We start from the raw sequence: 19,749 nt of genomic DNA on the forward strand, positions 1-19,749 counted from the left end.
CAGTGACTTCTAGGGAACACAGAGAAACACAAGGCAGCCTGAGTGCTTCACTGCCTGAGGGAGTGCCTGGGTTTCTCAGGACCTGAAAGGCACACAGGATCCCAGAAGCCATGGACTCTAACCTGAAAAACTTATGACACAGGCCTTTCGAGGCACATAGACCAGGCCAACTCCATGATTCCCTGTAAGTAACCAGGGTGAAAATAACTAAAATTCACTAACTATATAAAAAAACATTTAAATAAAATCATACTTTTATTTATGCATGGTAGTTCACAATCCGGAGACTAAGATGGGAATTTTGCCTTCATTGGTGGCTGGCCAGGGTTAGAGCTCACTAATTCTTTTGACTCACAATTAAAAGAATAATTCAAGGGCCATGGTGACACATGCCTTTAATCCCAGCACTCAGGAGGCAGAGGCAGGCAGATCTCTGTGAGTTTGAGGCCAGCCTGAGCTACAGAGTGAGTTCCAAAACAGCCAAGGCTACATAGAGAAACTCTGTCTTGAAAACCAAAATATAATAATAATTATAAATTTTTGATTGCTATGCAATAGACTTGTCATTTTAACTGGGTAAGTGTACATTTTAAAAGATCTTTAATATGGTACTTGTCAGCATATTTAACAACAATAACAACAAAAATGGTTTTTGTAGACTTCAGTAAGTTTTAAGAGAAAGGTTCTGTGGAGGAAGAAAAAGTTTGTGAATTGCTCTTTAGAAAGTCATTGATTGGTTCTTTTTTTTTTTTTCTTTTTTTTTTGAACTGCTAGCAAGTACTTTATTTAATTGTAATTTTCAATGTGATTTCTTATATGTGGATCTGTTAAGAAAATGGTTCACAAAACAGCACATAAATTTTAGCCGTTGTCTTTCAGAAGCAGATTGGTTCTTAAACCTGCAAAGCAGAATACCCCCAAAGGGAGCCCCAGGCGTGATGGTGCATGCCTTTAGTACCAGCACTCAGAAGATAGAGGCAGGCAGATCTCTGTGAGTTCAAAGTCAGCCTGGTCTACATGCTAGTTCCTGGACTGCCCAGGCTATAAAGAGAAACCTGATTTTCCGTAAAACCTGATTTAATAATTAGGGCCCAGCTTAATACATCAATTTAAAAAAACCAACAACACAACACAGCACTGTCCTATCTCCCTTTTAATGTTCGGCCTCAATCAAGAACCACTCTTTTATAGAAATTTCAGCTTAAATAAATTATGGCAGAGGAACATGTTGGCTTCTAGAGAAGAAATACCCACTCCGATGTCCAGGGTGACTGGACAGATTGGTCTCTGCTAAAGCAGACTGTGCCATCTATTTAAGCCAGGGGCTCACATAGCCCAGCCTTGCCTCAAATTGTAGCCAAAGGTGCCCGCACCTGCTGGCCTTACAAACATGCAGCATCTGGCTAGAGTGTGGCTCCTGAGAAGCGGGAGGTAAACGAACTGCAAACCGAATCAGATGCGCTTAATCATAGTGTGCAGTAGGCTGAAGGATCTTCCGCCCAGCAGGAGCACTCAACACCGCCTCCCACTGCCCCCACCTCGCCTCCGCACAGCAGCTGTACACTGCGCACGCGCACTTGGAAACACGTGTTGGGGTCACGTGCGCCACGCCAGGCCGTTGGGCGCGCCTGCGCAGCTCTTCGGCCTGCACCGGATGCGCTGTTCTCCCGGCATCCTTAGCGCCGCTTTCCCGCCAGGGCAGAGCCGAGTCGGTTTTCCGGTCCTCGTCATTGTCGCTTCGGTGTCGGTGTGGGGCTACAGCCGTGGGCTGTCGGACTTCTGCCCACCATGTCGAGCGAACCCTCCAAGAAGTCTTCCAAGGCGGCGCTGTTTGACCCCATGTCCTTCATGAAGGACCTGATGGTCGGCGGGGTCGCGGCCGCAGTGTCGAAGACAGCGGTGGCACCCATCGAGCGGGTGAAGCTGTTGCTGCAGGTGCAGGCATCCTCCAAGCAGATCAGCCCCGAGGCGCGCTACAAGGGCATGGTGGACTGCCTGGTGCGCATTCCACGCGAGCAGGGTGCGTATGGTGCCACACTCGGCCTCTTCGTCCCGGGCACGGGTGAGGGCGAGGGGTAGTGACTCCAGGAACGGTGGCCCAAAGAGAAAGGGGGTCACCCACCGCAGGAGTGGTGTAGGAGAGGTGGTCCGGGGGAGAGGGGCTCATCCGGAAGAGGTGGACCCAGGGAAAAGGGGGTCACCTAGAGGAGGGATCGTACACGGGAGAAGGTGACCAGAGGACATTATCTAGAGGAAGAAAGTGACACGGCAGGGGAAAAAAAGAGCCGGGCGGTGGTGGCGCACGCCTTTAGTCCCAGCATTCGGGAGGCAGAGCCAGGTGGATCTCTGTGAGTTCGAGCCAGCCTGGTCTACAGAGTGAGATCCAGGACAGGCATCAAAACTACAGAGAAATCCTGTCTCAAAAAAAAAGTGACGCGGCAGAAAGGGGGTCATCCCGAAAAGGGAGTCATTTAGAGGGCAGGGTGGCAGTAAAAGGAGCGATCCAGAGGAATCTTCTAGATCAGGGAGTCATCCAGAGAAGAGGTGACCCAGAGGACAGGTTTACCCAGTGGAAGGGGGGGGGTCATTCAGAGAAGGGGTAACCCAGGGGAAAGAGATCATCCAAAGAAGGGGCCACTCAGCGTAGGGTGACACCAGAAGAGGTGGTGCAGAGGAATTGGGTTACTCAGTGGAAGGGGGTGTGTTTTCCAGAGAAGGGTTGACCCAGAGAAAAGAGAGATGCAAAAGAGAGGAGAGGGTCAATCAGAAAAGGGTATGCAGGGTGGAGGTAGCTGCCACCTTAGCCCAGCAGATTTGTTTGTTTGTTTGTTTGTTTCTTGGTTTTGGGTGGTGGTGGTGGTGTTTTGGTGAGTGTGCAGGAGCACTGTTTTTTGAGACAGGGTCTATGTAGCCCTTGCTAGCCTGGAATTCTCTATGTAGACCAGGCTGACATTGAACTTGAGTTGATCTTCCTGCCTGTTTTTAGAGTCCTGAGATTACAGGTCTGTTTCTTAACCTGCCAGGATTTAGTGTCTTGACCCATCTAACAGGCATTCCCAATGCCAAGAAGGCCTTAATGTATCCTGTTTGCAGGTGAGACCGGAGCCTGCCCTTCCCATGTAGGTCTGTTACATCAGTACTTTGAGTACACTTGTGCCTGGCCCAGAAAAAAAAAAGAGTGTATGACTTCCAGGGTGCAAGATGCTTGTGTTAATTAGTATTCAAGTGGCTTAGCTGTTTCTTGGAGTTGTAAGCTTTTGAGAAGTACAAATACAGGTGCATTATAGCCTCTGTATTCTGATGCTTAATTGGCAAAAAGTTCTGCTTATTCTGAGAACCACTGAAGACCAGGCCTTCCAACAAGGCAGTCTTCTCTGTGCAGAATATCAGAGTAGACCAGAACTCAGCAATCATGACAAATGTTGTTTTAATATAACTTCTAAGAACATTTATTCCAAACGTACTCTGTGCGTCTTCATGTTTGCATTCATGCGTGCCATGGCATAGATGTGGAGTCAGAATGGCATGCAGGAGCCACTTCTCACCTTGCACTCTGAGTGTCCTGGGGGTAGAACTCAGGTCATGGGGCTTGACAGCAGGCGCTCTACCTGTTGAGTCCTAACATGATTTTAAACATCAGTTAAAACAGGAAAACAGCAGCAGCAGCACTAAGCAAAATACAAATAAACTGTGGGGTCAGTATTACTTTAGTTTCTTTTTCCTTTTTAGGTATGGAACTTTTTTTTTTTGGTTTTTCGAGACGGTTTCTCTGTGTAGCTTTGCGCCTTTCCTGGATCTCACTTGGTATCCCAGGCTGGCCTCGAACTCACAGAGATCCGCCTGTCTCTGCCTCCCAAGTGCTGGGATTAAAGGCATGTGCCACCACTGCCCGGCTTAGGTATGGAATTTTTTTTAATACTGAAATGATTTGATAAAATGAACAATGAAAGCCCTTCATGGGCCATTGCTGGAAATGGTTCTGTTGAAAACCCTGTACAAACTTTAAAAAAAGAAAATAGATTTATCATTTATTCAAAGCAGGAAATGAAGTGGCTTAAACTCCAGAGCTGTCCTTTCTTTTGCTGCTAGGTCTGTGGTAACATTTTCCCAAAATCAAACAATAGAACAGTTTCTATCCGAGTGTGGTATTGCTTAAGCTAAAATATTGGGGAACAGCCTGGGAAGCATACTCAGACACACCATTTGAAAAAAGGAAATGGGGATTTGAGGAGGGTACTTTATTTCTAGAGATGTGGTTACAACTATTCTTGAGTATTGAGTAGAATATAGGGCTTAAGAGTGGAATCTTAGGCACTATCTAAACTATCTCTAGAATACCCATCTGCAGGGCTGGCAAGATGGTTCAGTGTTAAGAGCATTTGTTCCCTAGTAGAGAGGACTTGGGTCTGGTTCTCATCACCCATATGGCAGCTCACAACCGCCTGGGATGCCATCTTCTGTCTTTGGTGGGCACCAGGCATGCACATTGTGCAGATACATAAATACAAGTAAAACACTCATACACATAATATAACTAACTTTTCATTTTGTTAAATAAGCTTTCACTATATAGCTCTGGCTGGAACTCAATATGTAGCCCAGGCTGACCTCAAACTCAGAGATCTCTCTGCCTCTGCCTCCCAAGTGCTGGGATTAAAGGCATACACCACCACACCTGGCATACACCACCACACCTGGCTTACAACTAATTAAAAAAAAAAATAGACTGCCTGCATGGAGGTGGGGATAGGATGATAACAAGTTCAAGGGCCTGCCAAGGCTATGTTTGGAGGCCTATTTCAAAAAAGGAAGTGGCCAATCTATTTGTTTTTACTGTATGTGCTTTAAATATTTAAGTAAAGTGTTCTAGTCAGGTTGTGCTTCCCAATGCTAATGTAATTGTATCTTAAATATTTTTGAAGGGCTTTTTTTCTGAAAATTTAAAAACAAGTTTCTTGATTTTTTTTTTAAATATAACTCCTGAAATATGACTCCTGTACTTGAGTTAATTCTATATATTTTTTTCTAGTCTTCATTATCTTTACTTTTCAAGATATAGTCGTAAGCAGAACTTTGAGAAATTTTCTGTTCTTATGTGTGGGTTATTGTTACTAAAACATAAGGCTAACTCACAGCAGGGAGAATATTGCCATCTAGAGGCATTTTTGAAGTGTTATGGGGGAAATTTTGTGTGTACAATTCAGAGGAGTATAATCCTAAATCAAAATAACATGGAATGCAAGGGTCAGAAGGACTCCCACAAGTTCTAGGAACACCTGAGCTGCTGCTTAGTAAGATCTTCTCTCAGAAAGAAAGAAGGAGGGAAGAAGGACCCACCGTTAGTTTCAAATGTGATGCTCTTTCGGGGTCTCAGGTTGGTTTAAGGGTATCTTTGTCATGAAAATTTCATTTGTATTTGGTATGTTAACCAAAGCTACAAGACTCTTCTGTTCTTTTGTGAGATGAACATCTGTTACAGTAATCAGAATTACAGTGAATAACTCATGATCTGAATTAGCTAGCCATTTCCAAAGTGATCAAATGTGTGCGTGAGTCATGTATAAAATGGGAAGACCAGTGCCTTTCTCATGTGACTGCAAACCAGTATCTTGTTTTTATTTTTTATTTTAATTTAAATGTCCCTTGATTAGTTGGGAAGATACCTACAAAAATGTGCTTTCTGAACCTTTTAAAATTGAGCTTAATGCTTGCCAGTAGTGTCAATGCATTATTATGGCTGTGGTCCAGAAAATTAAATCTTACTTAGCATCATTTACACAGTCAGGTTCACTCTCTGAATTCTTTCTTCCAGAGGTCAGACTCTGAGAAAACAAATGTGTAGCTGTTTCTGAAAGTTTTTATTAACTAATAAGAATTTAAGTTCCACTAAAAATACTCCAAAAAAGATTTACACCATCCTCAGAAATTTAGCACAACTCTTAAAAAGCAAGACTTACTCCCTTATAATTTGTTTAAATTCTTCATGTTTATTATTATTTTTTACTTTACTTTCACTTGACAGTTGCTCCCCCACTTTTAGACCCTGTCTCTATGTAGTTCTAGCTGGCCTCAAATACTGGGGTTAAAGAAAGCTGTGCACTTCCACACCTGAAAATTAGCCTTCTTTGCACAGGAAGCATATGCATGATTAAAGTGTTTGTCGGCATGCGAGTTATTCTGTCAAGACTGCTTGTGTTTCAATTCTAATTCTATATTGTTACAAGTTAGACTGAACAAATCCTCTGTGCCCTATAAGCTGTTGTAATTGAAAACTTCATCTGGATAAGGGAGAAAATGCTACCCCTTAGTGGTAGGTAATGGTGATAAATGAGTTCAAGGAGAAGTATGTAGCAAATAACCTTTTTTCTTGCTGTTATTGCTTCAAAAATTATTTCTCTAGCTTTTTTGACATTATACATTTACCATGTACAGGAGAATATTTTTGTATGTGTGTTACCTTGATAACCACAACCAAGCAAATTAACATATTAATCACCATATATAATTAAAACATTTTGTATGTTTTTAGAATTTTTATGATTTACTCTTTTAGAAAACTTGAAGTATACACCAGTAGTTTCAATAATAGTCACCATCCTGTGGATCCCCAGTTCTGTGACCCATCCCATTCCAGTGGGAGCTGTTTGCTTACATTCATAAGTTTGTCACATTTGCTTTAAAAAAAAAAGTTCCCATCCTTTGTGTTAGATACCCAAAGCTTATTCACCCCACATAACCAACATCTCACTTTTCCCAGACCACTCCTGCTGAGCCTCTGGGAACCACTGTTCTACTGTCTTCTTCTGTTAGATGTTTTTAGATTCTTCATGTCAGTGATGCTATGTGACATTTTTCTTTCCATGCCTTCCTATCTCATTGAGCATAGTATCCTTCAGGTTCATTTCTTTTTATTGAAAATAGATTCTCATATACAATACATCCTGACCACAGTTTCTCCTCGCTCTCACTCCTCCTCACTGCCCCTCCTCCCCAGATCCACCCCCCTTCTGTTTCCTCTTCAGAAGAGAGCAGGCCTCCAAGAGATGACAGACAAACAGGACTAAACAAGATACAATCAGATACTGGACAAGCAACCCAGTAAGAGGAAAAGAGACAGAGACACAGCCAGGCAGTGGTGGTGCACACCTTTAATCTTGCACTTGGGAGACACCTGGTCTACAGAGTGAATTCCAGGACAGCCAGGCCTGTTGCACAGAGAAACTCTGTCTCGAAAGAGAGAGAGAGGAAGAGGGATATACCTGTACCTACTGTTAGGAGTCCCACAAAACCCCCATGCTACATATACTCAGAGGACCTGGTGCAGACCTTGGCAGGCCCTATGCTTGTCACTTCAGTCTCTGTGAGCCCATGTGAGCCCTGCTTAGTTGTTTTGGTGGGCCATATTTTCCTGGTGTCCTATCTCCTCTGACTCCTGCAAAATTTCCTCCCTCTCTTCCCCAATCTCTGAGAGGAGGGACCAATGGAAACCTCTAATGTATACTCTTTCCACAAAATGTCTGGCTGCACGTCTTCGCACCAGTATCCTTAGGTTCTTAGCTGCAAGTGCCAGGACTTTTCTTTTAAGGGTCGGTAATTCCATTGCTTATATATTCTACATTTTCTTAAGTTCTCTGCTGATGTGCTTAGGCCGACCCTGTATCTTAGCTGATGTGTGTAGCACTGCACATGCATATGCAGACCCCTTCAACATCCTGTTTTAGTTCCTCCATGGACGGACTCACGAGTGGGATTGTGGTAGTTTTGCTTTTAGTTTTGCAGAGAATCTCATACATTAAACATGGTTCTTTTCCCTACATACTTAATTAATATTTTTGTCTTTTTGATGGTAGCTGTTCTAACAGATACAAAATAACTGTGGTTTTAATTTGCATTCTCCCCATTTTCATGTCCTGGATAAGGAAACATTTCATTTTATTAAATCACTGTGTTTTGAATGTTTATTTTTAAGGGCCTGATTTGGGGCATTCTCTAGGTTGGGACTGAAGATAACCCTATTTAAAGTACACAGTCAAAGCACTTGACAGTTTGCCATCAAGATTATGGAAGAGTTAACTGTCATTTTCTAGGGGAGCTCTGGACTATAAGGATAGCTCTGGATTTCAAGTCCCATGATGGCTGAATCATGAGGGTTGAGCAGTCAATCCATGAAGAACTGAGGTGGGGGATTAATACTTAAACAGACTAGGAGAGACTACCTTGAATTTTGTTTGTTTGTTTTTGTTTTTTTTTAAGACAAAATTTCTCTGTGTTGCTTTGTCCTGGAACTCACTTTGTAGCCCAGGCTGGCCTTGAATTCACAGAGATCCACCTGCCTCTGCCTCCCAGGTGCTGGGATTAAAAGCATGCACCACCACCACCCAGCTGAGAGACTACCTTGAGGTAAAATGGATCTACTCCTCTTCCACCACTGAGCATCCCTCTTCTCCCTTTTCTGTAAATTCCAGCCCTCCTTCAAAATGGTTCCAGAATATAAAAAGAAGAAGATAGAGGGTTTCTGTTACCCCTTTTAATGTTCATTGTATGTATAGTTCAGTAAGTGGATCTGTTTGTTTGGTGCAGTGTACTAACATAACAGCTTTATTACTGTAGGAAATGGCATCAAGGTTTGGGGGTGAGGCTGGAGGTTATTAGTGAGCTCTGTTTTTTTCCCATTGATGAGTCCTGTTTTGTTTAGCTGATACTTTTGATAAGGTTTTTAGATGAACAAAATGGGGATGGGCTGCATAGTTAATGCTGCGGTTTTTTTCTTCAGTAGGAATGTTAAAACACATTCTTTACTAATTCTTTACTAATGCAAAATGGATTTATGTGTTTGATTCTGTAGGTTTTTTAAGTTATTGGCGTGGCAATTTGGCAAATGTTATTCGATACTTTCCAACACAAGCTTTAAACTTTGCTTTTAAGGACAAATATAAACAACTATTCATGTCTGGAGTTAATAAAGAAAAACAGGTAATTATGTTTCAATATGTCTAAAATTTTCTAAGAAACTATTGAATTTGTCTTACCTATAATGTCTTATTTAGAGTGAAGGTACTCTGGTAGATGTAAAAATAATAAAAATGGAACACATTAAATGTTGACAAGTTAGCATATATATTGTTATGAAAATATATAAAAATTATATTAGCTTCAACAATGTTCCTGAAATCTCTTAGCTTCAATAACTGAGGGATCATTAGTCTCAAGGCATTATTCCCCAGAGTAAATATTAAATGTAATTCTTATCTTATAATTACTGCTCTCATAAGCATAAAGAAACAGCCATCAGGTTTGTATTACCTACCACTGGGGTTGCTTATTCCCTAAAGCAGTGAATTGTTTTTCTTTTATGGAAATGTAGCATAAGAGGAGTTTCTGGAGTGTAGTTCAGTAGTGGAGCACATGCTTTGCGTGTGTAGGACTGTGGGTTTAATCTCCAGCACAGAAGCTAAGACAAGAAAGGTCAAGCCAAGAGAAAATTATGTAATAAACAGATGGAGGAAACCTGGGGAGATAGTTTAGTAGACAAAATATTTGCTGCATAAGCAGGATCTGAGTTTAAACTTTACAACACATATTTAAAAAAGAATTGGTGGTATGCACCTGTAATCCTCATGCTGGGGAAGGGAGGCATGAGGCCTGGGGCCTACTGGCCAGTCTGCCTAGTCTAATCAGTGAGCTCTGGGTGAGTAAGAGACCCTGACTCCCCACACCCACCCTGCTCCAAAAATGCAAGGTATATAGCACCTGAGGAATGACACCCAAAGTTGTCCTCTGGCCTTCACATGAACACACACACACACACACACACACACACACACACACAAAAAAAAAAACAAACAAAAACATAGCAAACAGAAGATATGTAAGGGTATGAGAGGCTTAATAACATAGTAAACTTTTTAATAACTAGACTAAAAAGTACAGTAAATATGTAAGCCAGTCACCTCCTTTATCACCATCATACCAAAAAGGATACACCAAAAATGACATGAGAAGGTAATACCCTTGATGAGCATGGATGAAAGAAAAAACCTTCAACAGAATTCTAGCTTAGGAAATCCATCAGCACATCAGAAAGAAAAGAAAGTATTCCTTATGACCAAGTGGGACTCACTCCAGAGGTGCAAGAATGGCATACTTACATGTTTGTAATTTGAAGTTCAAGGTTACTATCACAGTGATCTTTGGTAGACTTTCTTTAGGTCAGAGGGTCTTAACCTGGGATCCATGCTATGTGAACACTACCTGTAACATCAGATGTGTATGTTTATACATATGTGATTTCTTCCCCCCACCTCCTGGGAATGAGTCTATCTCTAAATTAAAAAAAACTTGAAGTATCAAATATCAAAAAATGAATAACATTTCCATTTCTACTCTTACTAACTGCAAAGACTTCCTATTTTCTCATGTCAGATTCCTAAGAAAGTCTGGCCCAGCTCATAGTTTTCTGCCAGATTTCTGTGGGTTAGTTACCTACCCCAGTGTCACATGTAATCTCCTGATACAATTGGCTCTCTGTGACTATGTAACATGATACACAGTAGTACAGGTGCATTTCACTTAAAAGGATCCACAAGAATCTGGAAATAGTAAGTGTCATTACTTATATACTCATTAAAACAACTATTCATTAACCATGTGTCTCTGGGCAAAGTCTCATGACTTGCTCTGTAAAAAAACAGATGACCTAGGAATCTGGCTTCCAACCAATGAAAACAACTGGCTGATAGATAAAATCAAACGTGTCCATCCATAGAGCACTATCATTTGACAGTTAAACAGGATTAAGTGTAGTAATAGATGTTACATGAATCAACCTTGAAAGCATTATCCAATGAAAAAAAACCACCACAAATAATTACAAATTGTGTTATTTTGTTCATATGGCATCTCCAAATTATTAATACTATAGAAATAGAAATATTAATAGCTCAGAGAGTTAGGGAATATATAGAATTTCTTTGGAGGTCATAAAAATGTTTTAAAACTGGTGATTATTCAACTCTGTGAATCCAACCATTGTTGAATTGTATTCAAGGATAAATTGTATTAAGTATGAATTGTATTTAAATATATTAAGTAAAAATAATCTTGGCCTCAAGAATTATAATCTGAAGGAGTGCAAGTATATATAAATAACTACAGTTGAAAAAGTTTAAGTCTGGAATGTAGTGACACATTTTGAATCCTGGTCCTTTGATTCATCTATAATATTCATAGGAAGAGGATATGGTTATAGACATTTTTACAGGGCTGGAGCGGAGAGAGGTCATGGAAGTAGAAGTTCAGCATGGTGCAACAACTGTTTTTGTTTACGAAAAGCAATGGGCAGGGCATTCTAGGCCAAGATGAAATCAGGAATTTCAAAGCAGTCTAAAACTTAAAACTAACTTTAGAAATATTAGGGCTAAATGTAGCAGGAGACTGAATTTGACTAGAATATTTTTATTTAACTCTTTTGTGGTTACAAAGGCCTTGTATCTTGCATTTTCCTTAACAGCCCCAATTTAGGTAATCTGTTCTATTCCCATAAGCCCATGATGCTGTCCTGGGCTCTATCCCCAGCATGGGAGTAGGATGGTGGGGAGAGGCTGCGTGGATATGAGGGAAACATTTTGCATATGTCATAGATATTCATAAGAGCAGCTTATGAATATTGGGTTACTTTTTAACCTTTGTGAAAATTAGATCAGCTATTTTAACAGTCAGGTTTTACAGATTAATGCTTTTTAAATTTGCATATTTCAGTTCTGGAGATGGTTTCTAGCAAACCTGGCTTCTGGAGGGGCTGCCGGAGCAACATCCTTGTGTGTGGTATATCCACTAGATTTTGCCAGAACCCGACTAGGTGTTGATATTGGAAAAGGTACAGTTTTTATTAGTATTAACTATTCCTTTGTACTTTGAAACATCTATAAACAGTATCAACACTGTTATCAAAGATAACAGTTTTTTGAGATTTATTTTTATTTATGTATATGTGTCTGTGTATACAGGTGCTGTTAGAGGCCAGGAGCTGCAACTGAAGTTGCAGGCATTAATAAGCCATCTCGCATGAGTGCTGGGAACTGAACTCATGTCCTCATAAGAGCAGCAAACATTGTAACCACTGAGCCATCCTTCCAGTTCCTAGTCTACAGAATTTATTCAGAATCAATATGTAGCCATCAGGCTTACAGTATTTCTGTGGATATTGCTCTATATAAATAAAACACTGATTGGCCAGTAGCCAGACAGGAAGTATAGGCGGGACTAACAGAAAAGAGAATTGAGGGAACAGGAAGGCAGAGGGAGAGACCTGCCAGCCACCGCCATGACAAGCAAGATGTAAGGTACAGGTAAGCCACGAGCTACATGGCGACTTATAGATTAATAGAAATGGGTTAATTTAAGATAGAAGAAGTAGATAACAAGAAGCCTGCCACGGCCATACAGTTTATAAGTAATATAAGCATCTGAGTGATTATTTTATACGTTGGTTGTGGGACTGCGGGGCTTGGTGGGACCTGGAGAGAAACTCTCTAGCTACACAGTGTCTTCTTTTATTTTCTTCTTGAAGGAGAAATGGAAATAGGCATTTAACAACAGAGTAAACCCAAAGCTTGCTTGTAACTTGTCTGTTTTTCTCATCGAGAGTTCTGTATGCCTTATTTGTTTATAGTGGTTCTCCTTTGGTGAGATTAACAACTCTCACCCTGGAGATTTCCATTGTTTCTCCCTAAATATTTTCTCATAATTTTGATGAAATATTTCAAGTCAAATTACTTACTTTGTAAGACATTAATATTTTCAGTTATTTCTTTTAAAATACTTCATGAAACCTTGAATGAATGGGAAGATTATTTGTGTCCTTTAGTTAGAAAATTTTCTGGGTAGAAGTTTCAGATCATTTGACTCTTTAAAATGTTTAATTACTTTGATTAAGATGTTTGATGTAAATGTTACTTATAGTTTTCATTGCTTTATTTTAGGTCCTGAGGAACGGCAATTCAAGGGTTTAGGTGACTGCATTATGAAAATAGCAAAGTCAGATGGAATTATTGGTCTGTACCAAGGGTTTGGTGTCTCCGTTCAGGGTATCATTGTTTACCGAGCCTCTTATTTTGGAGCTTATGACACCATTAAGGTAATTTGGTGACTTTAAATGGGTTTATTAAATATATGGTTTGTTCCTTTTATCCTAATTAGTATATTCTAATTAACATATAGTTACTTTAATTACATAAATCAAAATCAGTGATAAAATAGAGATGAAATTTCATCTAATCCATTTAATCATGACAATTATATGACTATATAATTCAGTTAAATTATAACTGTTACAACTGACTTTGCATGAACATTTTGTCAACAATGAAGCTTTTAAGGTCTTTGCATCATAAACAGGATGTCATGGAAAGTGTACTGGTTGGGCCTCTGTATCTTCAGCAAATAATAAGACATGTTCTAACTTTTTTGCTGACTTATGTTAATTTTGTTACCACTTTTTATATGCAGATAATCATTGTGGGAACTAAGGAAGGGCTAATAACATGTGGCTTGGTTCAACCACTGGCTACTGTTAGATTCTGTGCTGTTTTCCAGCTTGCTTTGCAGTTTGCTTTTGCAATGCAGACTTGAATAGCACTTCCATAATGCAGGAAAAAGAAAGATTATAATAATGGCTGCCATTTTTGAGCTGTTACTTCATTCTACAAACCTTATTAAGTACTCTACAACTTCATGTTATTTTGTAAGTTTAAGACACACATTTTGAAGATACATAACCTAAGAATTGTTAAATATATTTATTAAATGATAAACAGAACATTTTTGCTATTAACCACTGTAGTATGCAATCAATGAAAATATTATTGGTTTTTTTTATTAAGTTGAAAGGACTTTTATACTAGACTTACATGTTACTCCTCTTTTAATACTATAAATGTAGTTAAATATCATTGTGGTCTGGAAAGATTACTTTTAGCTTAGTATATTATTGGAAATGGCATCTCAAATGCACAGAATGTAATGTAATCACAGAACATGTCCTGTGCATTCTCCCTCTGCCTTTCTGATATCTGCAGTAGTGACAGTTAGGAATGCTTCTTCACTATGCTTTAAAGTTGCTCATCACATATCATCAGGTATCTTTTCACTTTTCACCTATACAAGAAATACCTTTTTTTGGTGGTTGAATGCTGACATTTTGTTTAGGTGCCATAATAATGAGTCTAATTTTAATAGGAAATATGCTTTATTTCCATAAATCCTGAAGCATCATCATATGTGGACATCATACCTTTTCTTGCTAGTCTGCTGTTATGAACTCCATAAACTAGATTTGGCTTGGACTGTGGTTCCAGATTTTAAATGCAGGGCCTTCTACATGTTAAGCCAGCAGTTTACCACCAAGCTACTTTCTCAGCTCCAGATGTTTTTTAATTGCACTTTAAATATTATTTCATCATTCATATATTTATAAAAATATCCTTTGAATTAAGAATTTAAGATACTTTGGAAAACTAGATTATTAATTACATGATGCATTTTTCTCCTAGGGCTTATTGCCAAAACCAAAGGAAATCCCGTTTCTTATCTCTTTTATCATTGCTCAAATCGTGACTACCTGCTCTGGAATACTCTCCTATCCCTTTGACACAGTTAGAAGACGTATGATGATGCAGGTAATGTGTTTATGAGTTTAACTGAATCTGTGTCTTACATGCAGATGTAATGTGTTTGAGTTTCAGAGACATTTTATCTGGAAGGCAAGTTCATTTGTCTACATCCTATATTCCTGCTTGAGCCAGCAGCCAACAAAGCTTCTTCCTTTCTGCTGTGAGAACAAACTGCCTTCTTCTTCTGAATTTCTGGGAGTGTGGAGGGGAGTAATAGATTGGATGAATATGTCCATTTTCTAAATTTTTTGGAATAATTATTATTTGATGTGTATAGATGTTTTGCCTTTGTGTATGTTTGTGCAGCAGCTGTGTGCCTAGTACACAAGGAGGCCAGGAAGAGGGCACTGGATCCCCAGCAACTGGATTTACAGATGGTTGTGAACCACCATATGAGTTCTGGGAATCAAACTTAGGTCCTTTGAAAGTTCAGCAAGTGTTTTAACTGCTGAGCAATCCCTCCAGCCTTCAGATATCCATCTAAACCGAAATATTTGTAAACAGAGGCTTTTTTGTCCTCCCCGGTCCCACTGCCACTTTTAAAATAGTCACTCAGATGTCTAATATCAATTACAACTTGTTTGGCCTATTGTTCAGGCTTATTACTAATTAGCTCTTACAGCTTAAATTAATCCATGTCTATTAATCTATATTTTGCTGTGTCTTGTGGCTTTACCTGTGCCTTAATACATCTTACTCCTCTGGTGATGGCCTGGCATCTCTCTGGCTCCACCCTCTTCTCCCTGTCTCTGCTTGGATTTCCTGCCTGACTCTATTCTGCCTTGCTATAGGCTAAAACAAATTCTTTATTAACCAATGGTAATAAAACATATTTACAGCATACAGAGGGGTTATCCCACAGCGTATTATCTCAAGTAAAGTAAACTCAGTTATAGGCCATTAGCATTATAATTTCCTGTTACGGTATATTTTGATGAAAGTTATATAATCTTTAAGTCCAAGGGTGAAAAAGTAGAATAACCTGTGTTCCAAACAAAATGCTAAACTTTATGTATTCCATCATTTGCACATTACATTCATTTCTTGAATAAATATTTAAATACTTAGTCTACACTAAGTTCTGGTAATACAAATACAGCCTGCATCCAAACTCATAGTGCTGTACTGAAGACAAACAGTTAATGACTGAAAGGAAGTGTGCAGAGGACCTAGGAATGCATAGCAAAGGAATGCATACTGCCTACAGTGATGAGATTCAGCTTCCGGGAAGAAGAGCTCAGTGACTGATGAGTGGAACCCAGGGACTATGCAGCTTTCCTCGTGACAGTGACTTTGACAGTTGCAGTTCTGAGACACTGATTCTGTAGTTCTAGGATTTATTTTCCTGGAAATTGTAAATTATGTTTTGGTAGGATTAATTTTCTGTTTTCTTGAGTTTTAAAAATAATTATTACAGAGTTGGTTATATGTTACTTTTTTTTTATTCTGAAGAGGGTGCTAGATCTTGTTACAGATGGTTGTGAGCCACCATGTGGTTGCTGGGAATTGAACCCAGGACCTCTGGAAGAGCAACCAGTGCTCTTAACCACTGAGCCATCTCTCCAGCCCCCATATGTTACTTTTTAAAATCTATGATCATCTGCATTTATGTTGTCCATGACATTTCTAATAATTTGGAGGCCATTCTTCTTTTTCTAAAACATTACTTACAGAAAATTTCTCCCAAAATATTTCAAAGAACTGGTTTAAGTTTTCATGTTATTGTTTTCATTATCTTTTAACTTAAAAAAATCTTTGTGTGTTTGTGTGAATGCATACTCATGTGCTTATCTGTGTGAGTGCCGGCATGCATGTAAAGGTCATAGGACCGTTCAGGTGTCAGGCCTCACTTTCTACCTTGCTTGAGACAGGGTCTCTTGTTTCCCTGCCAGTAGCAGGTTTGCTGGCCCTCAAGCTCCCAGGAGTCTCCAGTCTCCACCTCCCACCTTACATAATAACCATGGGACTTGGGCTTTAAGTGGGTTCTGGGGGTGTGCAGTCAGGTCCTCCCGCTTAAAGTAAGCTCTGAGCCACCTCCCCATCATGTGTGCTTGTTTCTATTTCCCTTATGACTTGTACTTAATCACTGTTCCTACTTTATTTCTTCTTAAATGTTTAAAGCTCATCAATCTTTTTAGCCCCTTATAAACTTATCACTCATACTGCATCTACAAATTTAATTTAAAGAGTCTGAGGTCATTTGTTTTTCCAGGTTTTCTTAAAAACAAACAAACAAAAAAACGCTTTTCCTAATCACAATTTTCTAGTGATACTTGCTCTATATTTTTATAGTTAATTGAAATGTGGTAAGATTAAACCATGATTTATGTGATATCATCCTTTAACATTTGGCAAACCTAGTATATGGTCAGTTTTCAAATGTTTCTGAAAAATGTGGACGTTCTTCACTTCCTCAGTGCAGTATTAAGTATATTCTCACTAACTCAACACAGCATTAATTTTACTCATAGTGCTGATGTCCTAAAATGTCCTAAATATAATAAACTAATAGAAAATTGTCTTTTTAACAGAGTGGTGAGTCTGATCGGCAATATAAAGGAACCATAGACTGCTTTCTGAAAATATACCATCATGAAGGGTCAGCTGCCTTCTTCCGTGGTGCCTTCTCCAACATCCTCCGTGGTACAGGGGGTGCTTTGGTGTTGGTGTTATATGATAAAATCAAAGAATTCCTCAATATTGATATTGGAAGTGGTTCATCAGGAGATTAGATTGAGAAATACATATTTCTAATGTAAAAAGCATGAAAATTACATAGCTGCCATTTGTGTATATTTTGATAGTATGTTACTACTTCAGTGTCTCTTATAGTGTTTATTCTGCAATAAAGAAAAGACTTTTTCAAGATTTTAGTATTAAAAGTCAGAACAAAATGGGTTTTCTTTCTACTTAGACCCAGAATCATTTAGGGAAGCATTTTATTATAGGTTGTGTATGTTACTTCTGTTAAAAAATTCTTACACTTGTGATGAACACGATATAATGTGAAATCTGAGAAATGAAAGTATCTTGAAATTTCTGTTTATTTAGGACAGCTGTAATCCCATCTTTCAGAAATTGTATAGTATGACGAATAGTTCCTAAACATTTATCAAGGGTTGTCATCAGTATCTCTTACATAAATCAGCTTCTGCAGCAATTGTTAATGGAGCTCCAGCATGACTGTGTTAGCACTTATAGTTCCATAGTTTTGATAAGTACAAATTGTGTCATTAAAACGTTGGTAATGACACTGTCAAACTATATGAAAAGTATAGAATGGTTTCTTTTCTAATGTTTAGTCTTGCTAGTGTTGAGTATATCTTGGAACAAGAAATCTCTCAAGCATTAGACTTTTGTATTCTGTATTGATAATAAAGCAAGTTCAAAACTATTGTAATGAGCCTTTTCTCCCCAACACACACACACACTTTTCCTATAAGCATACTTTTTGTTGAAGTGGAACCGGCTTACATCTAACCAGCAAAAGATGTTCCTCAAGCTGGCCATGGTGGAGTATGCCCATAATCCTAGCACTGTGGGAGACTGAGGCAGGAGGATCCAGAGTTCAAGCCATAGAGATTCATGGATTCATAAAGAGACCCTGTCTCGGAACAAATAGTTCTCTAAGGAGAAGTGGTAAGTGCTTTTTCCAGGGTTTTGTAGGAGATTCTCATTTCTTCAGAGATGTGAAATAAAAAAAGTACATTTGAACTACCCAAGATTTTAAAGTTTTGATGGGTAAAAGAATATTAGGCCAGTGGATATAAGCTATAAAGAAATTTTTTGAGGCTACAAGTTGGTATAATGGAGTAGAAAATCTTCCTGGTGCTTGGGTCAAATATATTTCAGTGACTAATTTAAAATATATTGGTAGTGTTACTCAAAGGAAAAAATCTCTAAGGAACTTTTAGCATGATTTCTTGTAGTGGTCAGTGTAACCCAAGTCATGAAAACAAAAGGAAAATATTTTCTTTCAGATCAAAGAAATAAGTAAAACAATGACATTTGGAATAGTTTCCCACATAAAGATGAGCTAAGCTGTTACTACTTATAGAGCTATGCTTAGAGCAAAGAAATCTTTAAAGTTCTGAATGGCATAGGTAAAGAACAAGCTAACCACTATATTACTAGACTACAGCCCTAAGCCTAGAAGGTGTAGTCAGGAGAGAAAAGTTAGATGCTTAGCATCCTAGACTGAGCTGAGCTCTGTATGACACTAAGCTGTTATCAGAGATAGTTAAAATGAGCAAAATAGCCGGGCGTGGTGGCGCACACCTTTAATCCCAGCACTTGGGAGGCAGAGGCAGGCGGATCTCTGAGTTCGAGGCCAGCCTGGGCTACCAAGTGAGCTCCAGGAAAGGCACAAAGCTACACAGAGAAACCCTGTCTTGAAAAAAACAAAAAACAAAAAAAAAATGAGCAAAATAACATAGACTTCATAAGGAAATAAATTGATAGCAAGACTAGTGTTGGCAAAGCACATCAAAAGTGTGCTTAAATGGATACTTTACTAGTGCTGAATTTCTCAGTCTTGTTTGCTAAGTTTCTTTACACCTTTTTTTTTTTCTAAAACTCTTAGGAGTTAGAGCAACATTTTCCCTCCATGGGATATTTGAGTCAATATGCTGACTGAAATTAAACAGTGAATTTAAAATAAGGTGTATAGTTTATGTTCGTGTGTTTCAAAGGGACTTAGCAAAATGCAATTTATTCAAATGTTAATGAACATCTGTTTAGTATGTGGACATTATTATTTCTGTCAGTTCTATAAAATAGTACTGTGGGAGGCATAATTTCTTTTTCTGCCAAAAAGGAGGCCTCATTCTCTTTTTTTTTTAACTGTTTGAGAATTTCGTACATGAGTAAAATAATATTTTTTTTAGAATATATCAAAATACTCTTTATTATACAATGTGTATAATATAGTCATAATATTTTTATAGTATAGATACAAAGTATGTGCTTTCACATACATACTTCTTTTTACAGCACCAGAGACTGAGTTTAAGACTTCAGACATACTGGACATTCACTCTATTATTGAGCTGCACCAATATAGTGCTTTCATAAACACGAT

The 19,749-nt window shown here is 38.8% G+C and overlaps 1 protein-coding gene across 1 annotated transcript; it reads left to right on the forward strand.

Annotated features, from left to right (window-relative positions):
- The first annotated feature begins 1,630 nt into the window (after window positions 1–1,630).
- On the forward strand, window positions 1,631–18,063 carry Slc25a31 (solute carrier family 25 member 31). Its single transcript, XM_006987456.4, has 6 exons — window positions 1,631–2,020; window positions 8,846–8,973; window positions 11,758–11,875; window positions 12,981–13,135; window positions 14,550–14,675; window positions 17,201–18,063. Exons 1-6 carry the CDS (start codon window positions 1,789–1,791, stop codon window positions 17,399–17,401), a joined length of 960 nt encoding a protein of 319 aa, XP_006987518.1. The 5' UTR covers window positions 1,631–1,788; the 3' UTR covers window positions 17,402–18,063.
- The last annotated feature ends 1,686 nt before the right edge of the window (window positions 18,064–19,749 follow it).

Source organism: Peromyscus maniculatus, chromosome 6 (assembly GCF_049852395.1).
Source record: "Peromyscus maniculatus bairdii isolate BWxNUB_F1_BW_parent chromosome 6, HU_Pman_BW_mat_3.1, whole genome shotgun sequence".
In the NCBI taxonomy this organism is placed as follows: Eukaryota; Metazoa; Chordata; class Mammalia; order Rodentia; family Cricetidae; genus Peromyscus; species Peromyscus maniculatus.